The following is a 12,879-nucleotide window of genomic DNA, read 5'->3' as shown; positions in this document are numbered from 1 at the left end:
CTCTTCAAACTGAATAGTGTGTGTGTGTGTGTGTGTGTGTGTGTGTGTGTGTGTGTGTGTGTGTGTGTGTGTGTGTGTGTGTGTGTGTGTGTGTGTGTGTGTGTGTGTGTGTGTGTGTGTGTGTGTGTGTGTGTGTGTGTGTGTGTGTGTGTGTGCGTGCGTGCGTGCGTGTGTGAGTGCGTACGTGCATGTATGTCATCTGGTCAACTTTGTGCCTTCACACACCCCTGCTGTGAGGGTGGCAGCATCAGTGGCTTTACACAGTGGCCACTGCCTAGTAGGCACAGCTTTCATCCAACATGACAGAACCTCTCTCTGCTCTTCCTTTCTCTCTTTTACCTCTGTCGCACTTTTTTACACGATTGATCTATCCTTTTATCTTTTCATCCTCTTCATTTTTGTCCTTCATATAGCTACTCTTTGTTCTGTTCTCTTTTCTTTTCTTTTGCCTTCATTCCATCTCTTTTTCTCTGTTGCCCTTTGTGGGCGCAGCAGTGCCAGGCAGTGCCTCCTAGGTAGTAGGCTAATGCCCCCATCAGCAGATTGTACTGGGAGATGATCACAAAGAGGAGCAAGAGACAGAAGGGAGAGGGATAAGACTGGAGCAAGGTAGCAGCTGAGTAGAGATGATGTGAAAAAGATAGCAAAGAATATAATAGAAGACAAGCTTCTTCACTGTGACACTAGAGACAGCCATCAGTTACTAGCATTGGTGCAATAGATTCTGTTACAAGGCAAATACAGAAGTACAGACATTTACAGAGCGTATGCGTGTGTGTTAGGAGAGTGAGAGGGTGCATGTTCCCTCCTGCCAGTTTCCCTCCAAGCTTATAACTGGGTGGGAGGGATGATGGTGCGTTTGAAACAACACCAGGTATGTCTCAGGTGTGAAGTGAATTCCTGCTTCACACCAGGAGAGAACACTCCATGTGGTTCAAACTTCATTAGTGTTAAGTTATAGGTTTCAAATGTAAGTAAGATTAAGAATTACTTTAATTATTAATCCCCGTAAGGGAAATTAGATAACAAGTATTTCTTGTTCATTTTAAAACTTTTTCCTTGCTTAATTAGTATGTTAGTATATGTGTTATATGTGCACTATTATATAGCAGATATTTCTAATAAAGTTTGATTTAAATTTTTAATTTTCTGCAATCATTTACCTTCTCAGCTGAAATGGATTTGACCTCCAGCACTGCTGCATATGCTACCCACAACTATTTCTGTAGGGCACAGATTTGACACTGACGTTGAGTTCTGGGTTTCTGGATTGGGTCAGTATGAGAGCATATTGTACGTATGCTGTGTGTTTATTTTTAAAAAATCACAGATGCTTGCGCCTCCAGTCGGCTCTTCTTGTGTTATTACCATCAGTCATCTCTGCCAATTAAGATTTTTAAACTTCTCTCTTGCTCTGTTTTGTGAGCAGATAGATGATGACAGAGGCCAATCAGCGGCTAATTACTTAAATCTTGATCTGGCTTTTTTTTCCTCCGAGGGAATGTGTGCTTTTTTGTGTCAGGGTTGTGTCTATTTGTAGCTGTCTGTGTGTATCTGTGTGCATCTAGTCATCTGTAGGCAGGTTTTAAAATAAGAAAGAATAAAAAAAAATTGCAGGCATTGTCCTTTATTTGCACGTGTATGTAGAGGAAGGTGTATTTAAATTTTTTTTGCCACTTTTAACAGTTGCAGTTTTCTTTTTTTTTTTGGAGCACGATTGGCTAACCACTGACCTTGGTGGCGGCGGGAGGGGGCTTTAGTGCTCCTTGAAGAAGAAAAGAGGCTTGGGCCACCCGCTGTAAACAAAGTTGACTTGCCGACAGATGGATTGAATGACAGAGAGGCTAACTGAGCCAGGAACGGGCCTGGCAGCATTGCACTGAGCAGAGAGAGAGAGAGCGAGCGAGGGAGAGAGAGAGAGAAAGATAAAGGGGGGAGGGAGAGGGGAGAAGAGAGAAGAGGTGGCCAACAGGAGAGGAGGTGTGAACAGGTGCAGGGCCGCTGAAGGAAGAACCAGCAGATGGAGAGAGACACAGCCAGTTTAGTTACAGGAAAAAAAGGGTGGGAGGGAAAATAGAGGAGGGAGGAGGGAGAAATGGAAGCAGCAGAAAAAATGGATCGGCGCATAGATGAGAAACGCTCTGGACTGATATATGGACAGATATATGGGCAGGGTGCAGAGTAAACAAGCAAGAAGGCTGCATCAGGCGGCCTCTGTGTTTATTTCATAAAGTGGAACACATGAAGGGAGGGGTGTCAGAAGAAAAATGTGGAAGCAGAGTGATTAACTTGCATCACCCTGAGGTTTAATAAAAATGTGCTAAAACACATTGAGGTGCGTGTGACAAAAAAAATCTGCGCGCGATCTGCTACAAAAAACAATTCAGATGTTTATTGTGCACAGCACCGCTGATAAGCAGCACAACAAATGTTCAATATGTCACTTCATTTTCTCCGCCGTGCACTCATCCATTGTTGGCAGCGTGTGTTTAATAGGCCTACCGTCTCTCAGACCCACACACAAACAAGAACACATAAGCAGTAAGTCATCTTTGTAGTCCTGTGTATGAAACTGATAAATATTAATGACATCTGATTGATGCAGTCTATCATAAATAGCTGTGGATTCACTGGAATTCCTCCACAAGAATGAATCATCATGAGTGGCACCATTTTGAGCAGTTTAGGAGCAAACGGTTAACAGTTGTAATTTTATAGTACACTATTAGTTCATCTCAGTAAAATGTCTCACCAGATAATTGACTGATTGTATGCGATTTAAACAGCAGTGTCATTTTAGTATGTTAATACAGATGAATATAGTTAAAGCTGATACGAGATCTTGGTTACAAGGAGTGTTAAAAAGTATGTGAAACTATCAATTTATCAAACTCTGTCATGAGTAAAGTTACCTGTACAGATGGTGATGAACAGTACTGTACATGTTACTTAAATTTTCCATCTTGTCCTCATCAGTATCTGCAATATTCTTTATTGCAAAGTGTTTTCCTGTTTGTAAGCTCAGTTCACAGCCTTTTCCCCCTGTATGTTAAACTCACACCTGTTATTTTGCCACACAGGAACAGTACAGAGCTTAAATATGAATATGCATCAGTTTGAGGAATTGTTCTTCTCAAGTTTTCCATTTTTGTAGAAAATTATACAATATGTGTGTATATGACAATGCATTCAAAAAGTTAATCATGGCATAGTAAGAGCCAGTTTCTTTTATTCACGATAATATTTACTTTTAGTATTTGTGTATTCATGTATGTATGAGTTCAGGTTGTGTGTATATAACTGAATGATATTGTGTTTACTGAGGAGTGAAGTCTGTTTTTACTTTAATCTAAACAGCGGTCAGTGGTGTCTGGCGTTGGCGGATGTCTCCAATTCCTCCAAGTCCACCGTCTGACTCCAATTTGTGCTCGTTCTCTGATAAACCACGGCATTTGGTGGTTCTGGCGTGGGATGCCGGCTGCACCATGGGGTGCTGCAAACTCCGCGCTTGGTCAGGCCCTGGCACCCCACATCTAATGGGCAACAGCTTGAATAGTGCCCACTTAAGCAGGCAGTGTGGACTGGGCTCCCTCTTCTTCCTCACCACTCCAGCCAGCCAGCTAGCCAGCCAGCCACCGCCTCTGCCACCTCCCACTTACCCAGCAGCCACTGTACCTGGCTGGAGCCCCAGAGCCATTCCAGCCTACCTTAGGCCCCTGGCCCATGCAGCTCTTGCCATACTTATCAAGCTGTCCTACAGTGCACGAGGCCAGGCATATACAAACAGGCCCAGCTATCTGCTAACTGAACATTCAGTCTATTGCCTCCTAGGCCCAAACAAGACTTCCTGCCACAGGCGGCATCCCAGAGCCCATTCACCAATTAACTGGAAGGCCGATTATTGCCCAAGGAGAATTATACAGCTCCAGCCCCACATATTCAGCCTCTGCTCTACCCATCACCCCTAACGCTTGCTCCAGGGCTTGGCTCTCCACTGTCATCTCTGCTTTGCTCTCTGTTTTTCATCCTTTAATCTGATAGTGTTCATCAGCAGCCATTTTGTGACAGCATTTTGCAAGTAAACATGTTGAATGTGATTGGAGGTAGAAGATGGCGTACAGAAGATTGACTTGTCACCTTCGACTTGGTCTTGAATCTCTCTTATTACAAAGATTTAACTTTCTGACCCACTTAGTTCACTGTTACTGAACTTTAACTCGGTTCTTCTGGTCAGGGCTTTTCTGCTCCCACCTGTAAATGAAGGTCTTTAGTCTATTTGTTTTATTCTGTGTACTTTATTTAGTTGTACGTGCACGTTTTGGTTTAGTCGATCATTATGACCAAACAGATGCCAAATGTGTAGCTCTGTCTTTTAGCATTTCTATCTTCAGTTTTTATCACCCTCCTCTTCCTCATCACTCTATTGCTGACTGCTGGAACTTTCTGGCGGTCTGTCTGATGCTAATTGGTGGGTAAACAGGTCTGGTGTGAGCCCCCCCCCACCCACCCCAATTGCACACAAAACGCACACACATAGATGTACACAAATACACACGGCCCCCTGGAACCTCTTGCAGGACCAAATGGCTGGCAACGCCTGCCCGCCATCTCCCGCTGAGCCCTGGTGTGCGCTTTGGTGGCTCAGGCTGCTGTTCAAGCCCAGCGGGGGTTCATTCACTCACACATACACACACACACATACGCATACAGACACACACACAGTCTCCTTGTGTCCCCTGCACACCCGCCACCCGCTTTCACACCCCAGACAGCAGGACAGCAGGAGAACACACACACACACGAAGGAACAGACAGACGCGGTCACTTTAGAGATGCAGGCCAAGCGCTGTAGGGGAGAAAAGTTTTCACTTAAACTGGAGAATTCTCTCTTCATTAGCGCCTTTGGACTTCAGGAAGAGTTCTGTTTATTTGTTCGTTTTTTCTGTTCTTTGTAGTTCTTTTTTTTCTTTCTTTCTTTGTCTGATTCTCTGTTGTTTGAGTGCGTTTGGACTTAGTTGAGTTCGAAAGTTTTGTTCAAATGGGAACAGAATGCAGCGTTAATCAAAGCCAACTGCACCTTAGCTCACTTCTTACCTGCTCAGTTTTGATATGTAGACAAAATCAAATGATTTAATTACTATCAAATATGCCAGCTTTCCAGCTAAACTGCTATGCAGTGATATAGGCAGTATGTAGACCTGCTGTAATTATAAATATGACTGAGCAGCTCATGTTTAGCTACATCCCTAATTTGGTGTCAGTGCGTTTTCAACAATAGTCTTACATGTCGGATGGACAGATCTCACAAAGCAGAGGAGTCTTTAGTAATAATAAGAGTGTAATAATAATGCTGCTATAGTAATTATAATGTAGCAGCACTTTGTCAGACTTTATTGTTGACTTTTAACCAGTTAGTGGATGATGCCATCTGTACATGACCAGTTTATTTTTGTGTGTCTGTGTGTGTGCCAACGGTGTTGTCGACAGCTGCAGTATCACTCAGGGGTCTTCAAGCTGACAGTGGCCTGACACATTTACCCTTCGACCCCCCAAGTCTTTACTGTCATCATCCTTTCTGTCCTCTGTCAGTGTTGTACAATGTCTGTTCTCCTCCTGCTTCCTTTCTGTCACCTCTGTGTCTCTCTTTTCCACATCACTGATCCCCTTCATGCAGTTTAAAAACTATATTTTGTACCATATTGCAGAGGCGGTTGTGTAGTGTGTTGGAATGCATTATGAATGTATTATAGTCAAGTTTATTTCTCTGATAACTGCCCTTACATTATTGTAGACTTACACTTGGGTTATTATACTTATGGTATTAATGCTCAACAATAATCAATTTAATATCTTGAAATTACTTTTTTAAATGTATTTCTGTCAGAGCTTACCAATTGAAAGAAAAACTAAAGTTTGTCTTTTTGTTTTTGTACCTGAGAGTTACATGATAGAAAGTGATCAGATTGTAGTTTTACATGAGACAGAAATCTCGTTTATCCTGTATCACTAGCAGAAGGTTAGTAAGAAGCCATTAAGTACAGATTAACAGTATATGGCAGGTGGCTCAAGGACTTGGCAGGGTTTTCTTTTACCTATGCAATGCCGTGCCTATGAATACTGTGCATTAGCAGCATCAGTCAGTATATGTGAGCTAGTACAATTAAAAATGTAAAGACATTTTCCAACAATGCATTACCGTCTTTGCTCTTCTCCACAGACAGGACAGAGAGAGTGCAGAACGGGCTCATGAAGAGGAAATTGCATCAGTGACTCTTTCAGCACAGGAACAAGCGAGAGAGTTGACTGTGAGGCTGCAACAGACAGAGGCTCAACACCTGCTGAGAGGTCAGTGCTTTAGTTCACCGCCAATGCAATGTGTTCAGCAGCGGTCTCGGGCAAGAGTACTACAAACTTCTCTTCACCTATCTGCCTTCTTGCATGAGTTCACACTTTCAGTATTTAGTTGTAGCTGTATCAAATCATAGTGCATTTGAAACCCTTGTCGGTTTATTTGGTGTGTTAAGGGTGTGTATTAAGAGGACATGGTCGCAAGTCTGCTTTGTTGGTTTTGAAGTTGATTCAATGTCATTCCAGCTACCACCTGTACCTCTATTCCTACGGAAATGTAAAGGAGGAAATCATTACTTATATGACAAGAGAGAGACAAAAAAACAATATATGTCAACTTAATGGATAAATAAGTGTGAACATACATAGATATTGATGGAGCAGGATGATATTGTGAATTTGTCTTCTTAAAATGTAATATTTTGCAGTGAAGAGCCATATGCATGCTTCGAATGATCTCTACATGGCAGTCCCACTGGGTTTACTGTAGCCCCCTTTAGTATAGAGATATGCTGTGATTTCTAAGGCATGGAAGAAACACACAGCAGAACTGAACAAGCTGGAGCAATTAGAGTCAAACTATCCAGAAGTAAAAGAGCCAAGTTAAGCAGGGTCAGCTACAGATTTACAGCCATTAAGCTGGGATGGTTTCAGTCGCTTCATCAAAGATTATTTAGCAGGGTGGATGTCTGCAGGAACAGGGTCTTGAACTTGTATCCTCCAGTTGAAGGATGCTTTTTGTTCTCACTCACACCACTGACAGGCACACAACTCATTTGAGCCGAAGAAGCCAACTGAAATGACCTCAGAAAAAGAGAACAGAGCAAAAATAGCAGAACAGAAGTCTTAAGAGAAGAATAACAGAGAGCAGAGGGAAGGTGATGGGAGCAGAGCACAGAGACCCAGCTCAGAGCTCCCTGTCTGTCTGCACAGCAGAGCTGCTGCTGTTAGCACATCTGTTGCACCATCTGGATCGCCCCCCCTCCTACCCACCACCCACCCTCAGCCGCGCTCCCACCCTCCCTCTCCTATCTTTTTATTTACCTGTGGTTCCCTTCAACAACCAGGGAGCCTGCTGGTACGCAGAACAAAGATGGAGGGTATAGAGGGAGGAATGGGAGGAGGGGGGTAAACAAAGGGTTTGTTTCTGGCTCGTGTCGGCAGCACACATGTTGTCTAAAGAGAGCTGACATCAGAGCACAGCAGGAAACTGTGGATGGGGAGGGGATAGAGGGGTGGACGTCCTTTAGTAACTCGCATCACTTCCTCTCCCTGTGCAACCCAACAGACGAGCTGGATAATTAGCTTTCTTGCTCTCCAAATCCCGCCTCTCTGTCCATCCGTTTGTCCTTCCATCCATCTATCCCCCTCTCCCTTCTTCTCTGCGCCCTCCCACCTTTTTTTCATGTTTCTTTTTTGAGTAAATGTGTACAGAGCAGCCTCTAGATGATATCAGATATTTGTTTCTTTCCGTTCCTCCCTCCCTGCCACGCTTCTTCCCTCCATCCCTCCCTCCCTCATTTTTCCTCTGTTTGTTTCCAGTGCCAGTTCTGCTGTGTTTCTGTGTCCCAGGGTTCTTTTTGGCCTACGCATGGCCAGACGCATTCAAAGCCTGTTCAGCTAATTAGCATTCTTCATACAACTTTTCCAGCACTGACCAAACTTTGTTGACTGTATGTGTATGTGCATGGCTGCGAGTGTGTGTAGTGTAATGCACTGTAGCATCCGGTTTCTGCTCTTATGCCACTGTCTCTTATGTGGCAGTGGTAGGATACTGTATACAGTGGAATAAAAAGGGTGAGGGGTACCTCACCTCAAAGACAATTACTGAGTGAGGTGGTTACATTCCTGATCACTGGACTTTACACCTCTCTCTGTCAACTTTAGGTTTTAAAAGCAATTCTGCAGATACATACTGTATATCAGCTTGCAGGTAAATGGTCTATGTCGTATAAGCACAGAGATCTACCTACACAGCTCTTATCTTTTTTTTCCCCCAGTAGTACTTACTGTATGCAAAAAAGTGTGAGCTACTTTTCAAAGACTGCGAGTCCTTGGTGTTTTTGGTTTTGGTCGACTGTAACAGAATGCCCGAGCAGGTGGATGATTCCCTCAGTCCAAACGGCAGCCATTGTTATTTTAAAAGAGCAGACATATGTTGGAGAGCGGAACGTGGACCATTTCAAAGGAATGATGAAAGCCCAGTGTTGGATTGTTCAGAAAGAGGCCCCCATGAGCGGATGAGGACGTGGCAGGAAGGGTGGAAAGGAGAATGAAAAGCAGCTTTCAAACAACAATCCGCTCCCTATCTCCACCTCAGTATTAGCCATCTCACACAGTTTTTCTACTCTTTCGATGGCTGTTTTTTCTCTGTGGGTCTCCTCCTGTTGTTGGAACAGTTTGGATTTTAATGTTAATGTTGACAAAAGCATTTTTTGGGAATACATTCAAAGAGACATATGTCCTGAATCCTGCTGCAGCATTTGTCACAATAGGTATAATTGTTCTTTTGTGTATCTAAGGTGGATGTTGTACTCTGATGGTAACCTTAATGCTATTTAGGAGGAGTCATATTTAAATTTACTGAAACTGAAAACCTATGTTTTTTTTTCTACCTAAATTGATACTTGAGGTAAACAAATGTGTGACTAAAATGTAATCCTGGGTCAACAATATAATCTATAATTTGAATTTAAGATGCATATTTAGATTTTAAAGCGCTACTGAAATCTTACACAGGGCTCATCAAGACCACTTCTGACCCAATCTCAGCTTTAAACATCATACTATATTGTGAGAGAAAACATTTGAGAGACTTCATAACCACCGTGTATTATATTACCTAAGAGCTATACCTTTATCATGAGATGTCACTCATCATTGCATTCTGTTGTTGAAGACATCTGTCTAATTCCTGGGCTACAGTCTGTTTTCCATATATGATTTAGTGTGCCACAAAATGACACTTGGCATGCTGGTCCTGGCATGCTGCAATTCTGCTACATTTGATTGCACTTTGTAGTTTGAAAGCCAATAGTTGCTTGAGGCGGTGTCCTTATTTGTGCATACAGACTCACTCACACTCAGGTTGTATAAAATCACCTGTGATTATGATTGATTGCAGTTGGAGAGTTGGATGGTCTTCTGAGTTCCCAGAATTCCCTTATCAGGAAGCTGAAGGAGGAGTGCTGCAACCTGGGGACCAAACTAGAAGACCTGACACAACACAGCAGGTCATTATTTTTTTCAGTTCCCTAATTTCCCTTTTGTCTGAACATTCATTCAGTCATACTGTATGTTATTTTCACTTGTTCACTGTGCGCTTCCTAACTCAGTGGCTTACTAATGATCCTTTTTCTTGATGAAAGCAGTTGTCTGTCTTTCGCTCTGTTGTTTATTCCCTTTATCTGTTGGATATCCATGTCATCATTTCACGAAGCATCATCTGTCCAGGCTGTTCGGACAGAACATGTCAACATACTACATACTGCTTTCCAGTCTGACCTGTTTTCTTGTTAACCTGATGCTACAGTAGTCACAGCAGGCCTGCCCAGCTCTCCATCTGGGCTGCCTGTATGTGTGTGTTTTTCTGTGTGCGTGCACTTGAGTTTGTGTGTGTGTGAGTGTATGACAGTGACCCTGGGCCCAGTGTCCTGTCAGCTGTTGGAGCTGTGCTGCGCATTAGTCACATGACAGCCCCCAATCTGGCCCTGCCAGACCACGCTGGCCTCACCAACCACAGGACAACACACACAACAAAGTATGTCATGTATTGTTTTATGGAAGGACAAGATAGCATACAAACAGCAATGAACACAGTAGTAATGTGTTTTTATGGGTAGGAGATCATACACACATGCTGACGCGCTGGCCTGAAGGCTCATACCCTACATCTGGTGTATGTGTGCGTTACATAGTTTAGCAGCAGTGTGGTGTTGGTGTGCTTTGTGCTGGGGGTGTTTGAGCTCTTGGAGTCCAAGCCCAGTGTAGCGGTTAAAGTCCTGCTGGACGGCTCAGTCAGGCTAAGTGAGATTACACTGAGACAGTTGCAGAGAGATGAGTAAGAAAGCTGATGAATTGTTTTCAGGAGTTAGTCATGCTGATTGTGTGAGACAGACTTCTACTGACTGTCCAGTAAAATGCTCTGAAACAGGACATCCAGTGGATACAAGACCGCTACGTCTGTACTGGGTGAACCTCAGGATTTTTACCCCTCCTTCTCATCTTGTGTTTCTCTTCTATATCTTTACTGTTATTTATTGAAAGACTTGATGAATAAACTTGCTTGATCAGTAATCCATTGGATCTGTGTATAGGATTTAGTAACCTCGATTGCAGACCGATATCAAGTTTACCATTTATGTGAACCTTTGGTTTAACCTCAAACACAATAGTCCCTCTCTAGAAGCAGTGTTTGGACTACTGTAGAAACATGGTGGACTCTATAAAGAGGTCATCTTTGTAGAATTGAAGTCATTCTCAGTCAACAAAAACAGAATGATTTGTAGTAATCGGTGATACTTTCGTTAAATATTTGAATTCCACTTGATTTTACACAATATTTGATATTTTTTAACAATAGCGTGTGTATGCTTATGTGTTTGTGTGTGTGTAGAAGTGAGCTTGAGCAGCTGGGATTGGAGAAGCAACACTTGGAGGAGACGGTGAGGAGTCTGAGAGCTCGTAGTTCTGATATGGAGGAACAATGTGTCCAGCACGGCCGCATGCACCAGCGCATGAAAGACAGGTGTGCAAACACACACAACCACACTGCACATACATGTCAAGGGGAGACTCTTTCTCATATTGAAATCACCTTTTCAGGACCATTCCCAAGCAAAAAGTTTTAGGCATATTTGAAGGTGATTGAAAAAAATAGTACAGTATCCTGTGTGTTTGATGTATAGATCAATTAATACAAAAGTACAAGCTGCACCTATTTAAAAAAATCTTATAAAAGCAGCAGCTTAAAGCGCGTCTATCTTTGTCTTATGCTACATTATTTGTATGTACATGTGTGTATGTGATATGGGGGTCTCTTCCTCCTGAGTGCGGAGCCCAGTTGGTGTGTGTCTCCACAGGGCGCCTGGCATACAGCCTGGCTCTGCCAATGTGGGCGAGGGTGTGTGGGTGTTGTTGCCCCACTCCACAGGATCTCTACCCCATGCTCCCCACACACACATACACACCCTCCAACTTTACTTTCCTCTTGCGCGCACACACAGACAGACACACACCCTCACCCTTTTCTCCTGCTCCATCGATGACACTACATATTGTCTACCACCCACCGGTGTTAACCTGTCAACAGTCACATGCTGCCAAAATACAAAGTTTACCAAGTCACAGCTGTCTACTGCCTGCGTGTGACTGTTTTGCGTGTTTCATAGAAAGAAAAACAGTCGAAGTTGTCAACCAGTGTGAAGTATGAATATTCTGTATGTTTCCGCGCATATGTTATGGTGGTATTTTTTGTGTGTGTGCGCATGTGTGTCTGTGTGTGTATGGGTTGCTATTGCATGTTCTCAGGAGGTTTAGCAGAGTAGGAATCTGGCTGCCAAAAGTGGATTGGCTGGGAAGTTGGCACCTAACTTCTCTCTTCTCCCAACTGAACCACGATAATCACTCTTGGCTTTTACTGAGTTTTATTTTCTGCTTTGACACTCAGTTTGTTGATGAATCCTCCTGATATTTAAAAAAATCTCTCGAGTTCAGTTCTACAGGAGGTCACTTCAGGAGCGACTGTTGAGCCGCTTGACCACATTTTTGTATTTTACTTGGCTCTGAACAGAAGGTGTGTTTGTGTGAGGATGGGTTGTGGCATTTATGGTTTGTTTTTTAGGTGATGTGTTGTGAGGAGGTGCAATAGAGATGAGCAAGGAGTTATGACTCACATTTATGATACACACTGCAGCTGGTACTCGTGATTGTATTTCTGGTACTGATAGTATCATAGAGATCAAAGAATACGCGCAGTATTTATGAGGACTTTACTGAAGTCTGATCTTTGGAATGTCTCATATGAGTGACTGTGTTTGTCTATAAGCTACTAGGTCATATGGCACTGAATAACATGCAGTGTGTGGGTGTGTGTGGGTGTGTGTATGTGTATGTATATATATATATATATATACATATACGTTAGCTGGTCCCTGCAGGCCCTGCATGCTTGGTGGCACCCCGTTGCGTCGCTCGGGGGTTAAGGTGTACGTGTTAACAAGCTGGTGCAAGTGGGTTCAATATCCAGCGCCCCGCCCCTCCCCACAGCCTCTCCATCGGCCTGCAATCTGTGCTGCGAAGAGCGGCAACAGCGCACCACGCACAAAACATTTGGAAAATCAGCTTGATTTATTTTTACATGGGCAAGCTGATTGCCAAACTACACAGGGGTTTTAGCACACAATGTTTTGCTGCACCAATTAATTATTTATTTCACTATTTCTGTGTTGCGTTTCTCTTTTTTCTGTGTGGTTGAAAACGAAGGGAGGGAGAGGAGATGGAGCAGGACATCAGTGAGATGAGATGCAAAGG

General features: G+C 43.3%; 1 protein-coding gene across 3 annotated transcripts in view; it reads left to right on the top strand.

Annotated features, from left to right (window-relative positions):
- LOC114446808 (serologically defined colon cancer antigen 8 homolog) overlaps positions 1-12,879 on the top strand; it is a 34,656-nt gene that overhangs the window by 11,836 nt on the left and 9,941 nt on the right. For all 3 annotated transcript variants that reach the window (XR_003671786.1, XM_028422598.1, XM_028422597.1), the window contains exons 14-16: positions 6,218-6,345; positions 9,473-9,581; positions 10,964-11,095. Coding sequence is in view for 2 of the 3 variants with exons in the window: in XM_028422598.1 (XP_028278399.1) it covers positions 6,218-6,345; positions 9,473-9,581; positions 10,964-11,095 (369 nt within the window). In the remaining variant the exon portion in view is untranslated. The remainder of the gene's footprint in view (positions 1-6,217; positions 6,346-9,472; positions 9,582-10,963; positions 11,096-12,879) is intronic.

The sequence above is a fragment of the Parambassis ranga genome, chromosome 15 (assembly GCF_900634625.1).
Source record: "Parambassis ranga chromosome 15, fParRan2.1, whole genome shotgun sequence".
NCBI lineage: Eukaryota > Metazoa > Chordata > Actinopteri > Ambassidae > Parambassis > Parambassis ranga.
The sequence above is the reverse complement of the archived record's forward strand: the minus strand, read 5'-3'. Positions and strand labels throughout refer to the sequence as shown.